The 10462-nt window shown below is 31.7% G+C and overlaps 1 protein-coding gene and 1 long non-coding RNA gene across 2 annotated transcripts; one reads left to right on the top strand and one right to left on the bottom strand.

Annotated features, from left to right (window-relative positions):
* The first annotated feature begins 4626 nt into the window (after window positions 1-4626).
* Window positions 4627-7504, top strand: LOC100806876 (BTB/POZ domain-containing protein At2g13690). The gene is made up of 2 exons (XM_003527999.5): window positions 4627-5437; window positions 6275-7504. The coding sequence occupies exons 1-2, from the start codon at window positions 4862-4864 to the stop codon at window positions 7208-7210; spliced, it is 1512 nt and encodes a 503-aa protein (XP_003528047.1). The 5' UTR covers window positions 4627-4861; the 3' UTR covers window positions 7211-7504.
* A 904-nt stretch (window positions 7505-8408) lies between these two features.
* On the bottom strand, window positions 8409-10193 carry LOC121175055 (uncharacterized). The gene is made up of 2 exons (XR_005892008.1): window positions 9667-10193; window positions 8409-9629 (listed from the first exon to the last, which is right to left on the bottom strand). It is a non-coding gene; the product is annotated as an uncharacterized lncRNA (long non-coding RNA).
* Between the last annotated feature and the right edge of the window lie 269 nt (window positions 10194-10462).

The following is a 10462-nucleotide window of genomic DNA, read 5'->3' as shown; positions in this document are numbered from 1 at the left end:
TTGTGATTCAAATTATTATAGTAAATCTTGTTAAAGAATATTTTTCTTTTAGGTTGTATTAGTCTATTTTAAAATATTATTTTGATGATATTAAATGAATCGATTTCTATTGTCAGACATTTGATAATATTATGTTTATTACATATTTGAATGAATCATAATATAAAAAAAGAATATCAAATTTAAATAATTATGCTGTTAACTCAAACCAAATCAAATCATTGATGAATGAATTGAATTGAGTTGGATTTTTAAAAAAATATATATATATAAATTGAATTGATCCAAATTGATCAAATTTAATTAAATTGAATCTTAGATTTGATAAAAATAACCCAAACCGATTGAGAAAGATCCCTGCTTGTGAGCCATATAGTATGCGTGTACGGTGGAGCAGCAACAGCAATGAATTATTTGAAGCGTAGGGAACTGTTGTAGTGTTAATGAGTTATGTGATGTCGCATCGTATCGGTGAAATTCTCTTCTCTTCTCTTGCTTGCTACATCGACATGCATGCTTATAGCTTATAGCCTCTAGCATCTTACAACTCACTAACCCACCTATGACCAATCATGCCTCATTGTCATTATCTTTTGCACAAAAATTGAGTCCCTCATGGTATAGATATGAAATACTGCATAAGTTTGTATTCAAATATTCTAATTTCTGACTCAAGAGAATTGTAGGATAGAATAAGATTTCTAACCTATCTTTCAGTTTCACTGTAATTGGAAACACGGAAATTTTAAGCTATAGGTCCTACAATTTGTAACTCTACTCTCTTCCAAATTCACGCGCCTCGTTTTTATCCTCCGTTCGTTTTCAAGGTCTGTTTGTGAGAGGAAATAAAGAATAAAATTAAAATAAAATGTAAAATTATAAATTTTACATTATTTTACCGTTGATTTCTCTATTTTTTACTATCTTTATCTGCAACCTAAACATTTTCAATTGCAAGCCTCTCTCGATTCTCTTAATTTCTCATTTCTCAGTCACCGTCTAAGATTCTAAGCCTACACCGGTAGCTACCGTAGGCTGCCAACAATGTACCTTCAAATTTTCCTCCTACATTGTGATTATGTGGATTGTGTTTTTTACTCTTGATTGAAGGTTAAAATCTATTTTTTTATTTTCTTAAATATGTGATTTTAGATTTCTTATTTTTTAATTGATATATTTTATTTTTTATTTTTAAAAAAATTATAATTTTAGTTTCTTATTTTTAATGGAAACATTTCATCTTTTACTTCTAAAAAATCATAGTTTTAATCCTTATACCTAATTTCAAACATTAGAGAATTATGCATTTTATGTAAACATTGACCGATATGTATTTAGTTATTATTTATAACCACAAATGTTTTTTATAAATGATTTAATCGCTAACAAGTTTAATTTATTGAAATTTTTTTGAAAAAAGAAATACATAGTCAAGTCTAAAATTGAAAAAGAAAATGACTAAAATTGTAATTTTTTTAAAAAAATATGAGATAAAATATCTTAATTAAAAAATAAAGTAGTTAAAATTGCAGATTTTAAAAAGTGAGGGACCAAATATCTCAATTAAAAAATAAAGGAACTAAAATCATGAATTTAGAAAAATAAGGGAATGAAATTGCATTTTAGCAATAATATCACTTTTACTTAAATATTTAGACTAAATGTAATTTTCATCCTCCTATTTTTTCAAATTTGCAATTTTAGTTTCTTTATTTTTTAATTGAGACATTTTATCCTCATTTTTTAAAAAATTGTGATTTTAATCCCTTATTTTCCAATTGTGATATTTCGTCTTCAACTTTTAAAAAATCATAAATTTAATTATTGTGATTAATTTTAAACGTTGATTTATGTATTTTGTAAACATTGACCGATATGTGTCTATTTATTTTTCACATGATAAATATTTGTTTTAATTATTTAATTGTTAATAAACTTAATTTATTAATAAAAAGATTAAAAAATACATAATCAAGTTTAAATTTGAAAAAGAAAAATTAAAACCACATATAAAAAAATAAGAAACAAAATGTTTCAATTAAAAAATAAAAAAATAAAAATTATAAATTTTGTAAAAGTAAAAATTAAAATATCTCAACGAAAAACTCACTGAACGTTTAATAGAGTATTTAATATTAAATTAAGCACTTGTTAGTAAGACTTTAATTTATATACATTCCTATATCCCTTTAATTATAAATTATTACAATTAATGGAATGGAGTCCGAAAGAAAGAGGAGACGAATGCCTTCCCTGATCGACAAGCAAAGTATTCATATTCTACTACCAGTAATAGTATTATAATGATGCTATTCCTCAGTAAATTACTTTTCGTTTTATTCCTGCACGATTACTTATATATATTTTCTCATTTCCATATACTCTATTTTTTATTCTCTTTACTTTATACAAAAAACTATATTTAGAATAATCATTCTTAATTAATGATATCATAAATTTAAATTTTATTTTAAAATAATTATAAAATTAAATAATTTAATTAATAGTTATATTTAATAATATTACTCATAATTTAAGGAATAGCTTTCTCATCAATAAATATCATTATTTTTAATTATATTTATATCAAAATTCATAAAAATATATTTTTTTGTCTTTCTTTCTCGTGCAGATTATTATTTGTTACATTTTATAACAAAGGAGAGAGATAGACAAAATAAATGATATATGGATTATTTCATGTGTATCACATCTTTAAATATATTTACTTATATAAAGAAGTAGTAATAAATTAAAGGTATAAAAAATAATTTATTTCTGTATTACATAAATGACGAGAGAATTTTTTTTTTCTAATTCATCATGTTTTACTTATTATATATTTGCATTTGATTCTGTTAGACATATTTATTTGAGGAGTATAAGTGTGCTAACTTAACGGATCGTACTTTCCTATTAATAAAAAAAGATAATTATATAGGATTAATTTGTCAATAAAAAATGATCTAATAATAAGGATTAAACTCATATTTTACAAAAATATAATAATAAATCTTGTTTTTATAAGTATTTTTTATCTTAATCCTAATAAGTTACTAAAATTTAATTCACCTAAACCTTTTTGTATAAAAAAAAATATTAGGTCACTTCACAGCTTAAATAAACTCAAATACAATAATTTTTTTATTCTAATAAAAATAATTGTGAAGTTTCATATTTCATTCCTTTCTCTTTTCACTCCACAATAAGTGCATGTATAAAATAATTAAAGATAAAAATATAATCGATTACAAAAATAACTTATTACTAATTTTTATAAACTATTTCACCTTGCTTCAATGAAGTTGTAGATAAATCTTATAAGATCATCTTTGTTGGCGCTAAAAGAACTTATTACACAAGTAGGGGTGACAAAGTGAGTTAGTCTAATTCATTTTGGTCCGCTCGACCACTAGCCCACCTAAAATAGGTCGGGGCAGCCTCACCTGCCTTTTAATGATGGGTTAAAAATTTTGGTCCGTCCCACTTAAGAATGGATTGGCGAGTTGGTTTGCCATAAATAAAAAAAAATATTTTATTTCATAAAATTAACCTAAACGAACAAATTTAGTTTTTTTTAAGAGGATCTAGTTAAAAAAACATAAAATATATCAATTGCTTATTTTAATATAAATTTTTCTATAAGTACTAGATAAATTGAATTTATAGAATAATATAAAAATGATAACAATATGTATTTTGATTTTTGAACAACACTATAAACTAAAAAAAATGCAAAGTGACAATCCAAACCTTAAATACCTATTAGTATATACATTTTTTAAAAAAAGATATGTATGACAGACTGATGAGTCAACTTGTCTCGTCTTTTCCTGCTGTTGGCCCGCTAGATCGACAAGTTAGACAGGACAGGCTACAACGGGTTGATGGGTCGAGTTCTCCATCCCACCTTGTCTAACCTGATTGATTTTGTCATCTTATACACAAAGCTTCTTGACAAAAGTATATGATTAAAGTTTGTCCTTATAAAGTATTTTTTAAGCACTCATATAGTTATGCCAATCAATGTTTGTGGCATTTAAGAAATTACAAAGTAAAAATAAGAAAAGAGTAATTTTATATAAAAAATAGTTGCTACTATTTGTAAGATTTTAAAAGTTGTTAACTTGTTATTATTGATTTAGAAAGAGTTTCTTAAATTAATAAAATAAAATAAGTGTAGTATAATGACAAGCCTATTTAAAAAGTGTAAAAGGTAAAAATAAGATAAAATAATTTAGAAATGTGCTAAATAAACTCTTATTTATAGATTTATTATCCAAATAGTTTATTGAATAGGTAATGGTAGAGGGTTGTAAACTTGTAATTATCTAAAAATTCCAGTAAAGTGTCATCATGTATCATGTATCATGTATCATGTATGAAGTATGAGTTGTTTACACATCAATGACGAAAGATGTTATGAATGATACAAAAGCAAATATTTGAGGATGATATGATGCGAGGACGAAATTCAACAGAAAAGAATGGACACGTAATAAACCTGCATTAATACAATACACATTTTATTAGGGGTTGTGCAGTGCAAGTATAGAAATGTTAAAAAAAGAGGTTCAAAATAGCTGTGGCTCTGAGTTGGACACATCTTTTTTGTAGGCGCAGTGATTGATGCCCCCTAAGCCAAAAGGGCCATCTGGCATATACAAAGTGTCTTATCTGAAGCGATTAATCACTCAGAAGCTTTTCCTCATTTTCTTCACCCAAACCATCCTCACGATTCCCAACAAAACAAAAACAAAATTGGCTCCACCCCATGACGCTGTGCCGTTAAATAAAACAACAAGCATCATCCCAGACACACACATCAATGTTCCTCTGATACTCACAACACAACACAAACATGGACCCTCACCGCCGGCACCGCCGCCGCACGTGGTGCTGCTCCTTCGCCTTCCCTCCCTCCAGCCCCGACAACCTTAATAGCAACTCCTCCAAACCTGCATTCTCCCTCCCAACCTCCCCCAAATCCCGCATCCCCGTTAAGATCGACCCTCGCCGGATCCTCTCCCCGGGAAGAGTCTCCCCCATCGACTCCGATTCCGTCGCCGGAGAACCTCTCCCCTTTCCCCCTCCCTCGCCGGAGTTGCCGCGGCCGCGATCTCCGGCGGCGACCTGCGAGAATAGGGACGTGAGGATGAGCCTTAGAGGGAATAACGGAGGGTGCATGGTTCTGGAAGTGAACTCGGAAGTTCTCTGCGCGAATTCGGAAGTGTTCGCGGGGTTGATAGAGGATTACAAGAAAGGGTCTTGGAGTGGGAGTGGGAGTGGGAGCAACAAAATGTGTAGAATAGAGGTTCCTGAAGTCGATAACTTGGGAGTGTTCAGAGAAACCATTGAGCTTATGTTCGAAAACGAGGATGGCGTCACAAAAAGGCTTCTTAACATTGGCGTTTTTCGATCCATTGACATTTTGGAGGTTCGTTGCTTTCCCACTTTACTTTACTTTCTTTTCATAAAACATATATTAAATTAAATTCTGGGTCGTCAACAAGTTGGTTGAGTAAAGTGAATGAGTTCTTGTAAACTTCTTGATATTATGCTGTCTTTGATTCCTACTGATGGTTATGCGTTTTTGTGCCTTTAAATGACATGACTTACTTCTTGTGCTTAGTTATTCGGGGCTTTGATTATTGGGTGTCAGTCACAATGTTGTTCTGATTGAGGGTTTTTATAATGCCAGAGATAAATTGTGTCAAGGACAAAGTTTAGATGCTGTATTTTAGATTTTTTTTTTGCTAGTTTTCTAATTAGAAATAGAATTATAGTTTCGTATCGATAATTAACATAATAAAGCTAAACTTCATATTTTACGGGAGAATAACACAAAATGTAACTAAATAATTGTTTTAAGTTTTATCTCTTTTTTTTCCTCTAAACATCCAAGACATTTGTTGGAGCGTGTTTGTATTACCCACATTCCACTTTCCAATGCATGTTCCTTCTCTCACAGTGGGTTGGCGTTGAACGTGACTAAATTGTGTTTCAAACACACCCTTAGATATGTATGTTTTTTTATTGGTTTCTTGCATAGCTTGTCAATGCGTTCATTTTATTTATATTTCCCTGAAATGTTTTTGGTTTGAGGGAATAGACTGTTTCCTTAGGAAAGGTTCCAAGGGTCGCATGAAATTAGAAGAAAATGCGCTAGAAAATGAATTTTGATACTTTCGGTATTGAAGCAACTTTTTTTGTGTTGAGCCTACACAATGGTGCCTCTTTAGTCTCTTACATGATTGTTTGATTGCATTACTAGGTTTCAGCAGGCATCATGTTCACCAAGGGTGTTTTGTCTTGTTTACAATACCTTGAAGCTGTGCCTTGGACTGAAGAAGAAGAAGAAAAACTGAGAAGTCTATTCACAAGATTCAAGTTTGATGAAGCAACAACAAGAGACATCCTAGGAAGGCTTTACTTGCACGATTCAGTAGATTCTTCTTCCCAGCCTAATGTGGCTCGACAACTTGTATGGTCTATCACCACCTGTGTGGATAACAATGCAAGAAATGAACTAAAGACACTAGTGAAGGGTCTTCTTTGCAAAAGCTCAGTGTATGAGAAGAATCACCTTGACCTCAGCAAGGAGGATCTGTATTCTGTGTGCCAATCATGTCTGGACACATTGATAAGCCTCTTTGAGGAGGCATCTGACACTGAAAGGTTGACAAAGAAAGATAAGAATAAGCCATTGATCGAACGCATCTCAAGACAGGTTGATAACATCAACTGGTTGTTGGAAATCATGCTTGATGGGCAAATAGCAGAGGACTTTGTGAACATATGGACGGATCAGCACCAACTTATCAAAATGCATGAAAATGCATCCCCTATGGTTAGATATGAACTAAGTCGCGTGTCAGCGATTCTCTTTGTTGCCATGGCTACCAGAAAATTGCAATGTCGGTTGGAAGCTCGATCGGGGCTTCTTCAGGCATGGTTCCGGCCTATGCTTTTGGACTTTGGTTGGCTTCAGAGATGTAGAAGAGGGCTTGATATAAAGGTCTTGCAAGAGGCTATGGGTCAAACACTTCTTACTCTACCTCTAAATCAACAATATATGCTCTTCATGGAATGGTTTAGGTATTTCTCAAGCCATGGTACTGAATGTCCGAATCTAAGCAAGGCATTCCAAATTTGGTGGCGCAGATCTTTCTTAAGAGGCTCTGAAACTGATGCCATTGAAACAAGGTAAAATGTGCCACTATTTGTCATTTTAAATGTTTGTGTAGTGTGTAAAGAGTTGCAACTAGGTGAAGGGATTCTGGACTATGTACATTGAATAACGTAGATAAACTCCACAGATTGTTGGAGATTATTTCATGCCTAAATAGTAGGAGAATTTTTCCTCTATTTGTTTGTTTCGTTTATTGCTCGTGGCACCATGCTGGCCAATTTAGTTTAGGTTAATGAATTGAATGCGTTATTGTAGTAATAAGTTGCCACTAAGTCATGACATAATGTATTATTGTTATGCTTCTTGGAACCAGGCAAATTTGAGTCACTTGAGTAGGAGTTGTTGAAAAAAGAAAGAAAATCAATTCACGACTCGGCTGGTTTTGACAAGAATTTGATTGCCCGTATTGCTAGATTGATATTAAACCTTTTAGGGGTCGGATTAAGCTGATTATTTAGATCGAATTAATAATAATATCCTGGAATTAATATAGAAAGATGGAAAAAGTGTGGAAATATTAAGATTAAACTAAATTTAATTTAAACGAGAACTTTAACATTGAAACGATAATTACTTCTACATGACATATTCATTTATACCCAAGGGTGATGTTTGGGTAAAGGAAGAAAAGAGAATGGAAGATTTGTTTGAGTAAAACAACTAAATATTAATTAATAATTATTCACTTTTAAGTTAAGAGCGAAAAAAATCACGTAAAACAACTAAATACATGGAGTAGTTTTGGACGAAATTAAGAAGTCTTTGCTTGTAATTTGTAAAGACGTCCTTAGTCCTCACTCCTCGTAATAAGGATTTCTCAAACTATGCTTTAGGTAGTATAACACCTACTCTGAAGTAGCCTATATAATTTGGTGCCTGACGTATATTGTTCGAAAAACTAATTAACAAGTTTCCTCAGCCAAGCAATTTATCATACATTTTTCTATTTTCTGCTGTCTTTATCCTTTGCTAACATCAATATATTCATTCCTAGACAAAAAATACAAAGGGAAATATAAAAAGTTCTTGCTAACCACTAATCCTACGCAATTAGTTAAGAAATAAAAAAAATATATTGTGAAAATTATAGGAACACAAAAATGATCATGGCATCATATTTTTTTTCCCAATAAAAACCTTTTTATGTTAATTTTTTAATCAGTGTTCTTACCCTAGGACATTAGTTAACATTTTTCATATACAAATATAAGAAATGTTTGCAGCCAATGTTTTAATTACAGCCAACTTTTTCAGAGGTTAAATACTATTAGTATCTAATAGTGAAATACTAATAGCTATTAACCAATGGTAGCAAAACTACCGGTAGTAGTCCCAATTACTCCCTCTATACTCACCCAATATTACAACTTAGAAACCCAACCACCCTTTTACCAAATACATTGACCCTCATTTATAACCCAGCATATATTTCACGTCACCTCTTCCTTCCAATTCAATTAATTTCTTATACACTCACCAGAACATACATACCATTAGTCATAAGAATAACCAAACGATGAGTCTAAATTCTTCAGCCATGTCCACATATGAAAGACAACTTGCATGATCTTGTCCTTATCGAAGAGACCTCCCCTGAAGATAGTGTTGTTTCTTGCCTTCCATAGAGACCACAAGACACCTACCCAAATGCAATTCGACTTTTCACAAACATTTTTCTTCTCTTTAATCAACACATGTTTCAGATAATGTTCCTTAGTGCAAGGAAACACGCTTTGCAACCCGCACCACTTGCAGCAGGCATGTCATTTCTAGTGTAGGTTTGCACCAAAATAAAGTGTGAAACAATGATTCTTCTTCCTCTCCGTAGAATGGGCACAACCATATTTCACCATTATTAAAGATATTTCTTTTTGTAAGGTTATCACCACTCAGTAATAGATCCCTAAAGAGCCTCCACACAAAGTATTTAATTTTAGGAGGAATCTTTAACGACCAAATATCTTCAAAAAAATGTATCATGTGAATCCAAATTATCAAGATCACTCATAAATGAATATGCCGACTTAGACCGTATATGCACCGGATTGATCATATAGCCACCTCCATGAAACCGAAATGGCTTTTGGTAAATATATCTCCCTCAACTCCCTATAAAATCTTTCAACATCTACATTCTTCCATTCAAACCACTCCCTCCTCCACACTAAGTTCCACTTCCACTCATCCCCTCACCACTCACCAACATTTCCTAGGTATTCCCCTTTTTGGCAAAAGTTTAGAAAAAGTCTAAGATATTTATGTGCTAAACTCTCCTCACTCACCCAAGGGTCACTCTAAAACAAGATTTTATCTCCCTTCCCCTCTTTCCACTCAACCGAAATATCAAACCACTTTGAAGATGATTGCCCTCCACAAACAATATACAGATTTCTCGACCAAATTGATGATTTTTTATTTACCCCATCAAGTTGTAAACCTCTCCACCCCTGACTCCACCACCTCACTCCATAAACCTCTATTACCATCATTAATTCCCATCTCCATTTTGCCAAAAGAGCTTGATTAAAAGTGAAAACATTTTTTATACCCAGACCACCATGTTTTTTTGTTGACAAATTTTATTCCAGCAAATTTTCTTTTTTCTCTCCTCACTACCCCACAAAAAATTCCTTTGTTTACTAATAAGTTTTTTCCCCACACAATTTGAAACTTTGAAAAAATAAAAAAGAAACAAAGCGATCAAGACTGAATTAATAAGACTTACCCTCTCCGCATAAGACAATGTTTTGTTTTGTTTTCACCCGACAATTTTTTCTCAAATTTATGAACATTAGGTTTCCAAGCATCAACTAACCTAAGATTTGCTGCTATGGGAATACCTAAATATGTAAAAGGAAAATGTAAAATTTTGCAATTAAGGAAATGTGCATACTTCTCCATCTCATCGGCATCAACTCTTATAGTGCCAAATTTGCTTTTAAATTTTTTTAAGAAATGAACAAGATAATCTTCTTGTCTTAATCCTTTAGATACTAAAAACTCCTTTATTGGACTTTCATTTACATACCAAAACTTCTTAACTCACCAAATATCCTTTAATCCACATTATCCATTTATCATCCAACCGGATTAACTCCCAACTCATTGAATCATAATCACTTTGAAAATTAAACACTTTTTCTTTAATCTTTTTGTCTCCTACCACCTTATTTGCTATCAAAGCATTATGTACCAAGTGTCAACCACCCAAAAACACACTTTGTCTTTGATTAATTAGTTTGTCCAACACCTTATTAATTCGGTTTGAGA

The sequence above is a fragment of the Glycine max genome, chromosome 6, assembly GCF_000004515.6.
Source record: "Glycine max cultivar Williams 82 chromosome 6, Glycine_max_v4.0, whole genome shotgun sequence".
NCBI lineage: Eukaryota > Viridiplantae > Streptophyta > Magnoliopsida > Fabales > Fabaceae > Glycine > Glycine max.
The sequence above is the reverse complement of the archived record's forward strand: the minus strand, read 5'-3'. Positions and strand labels throughout refer to the sequence as shown.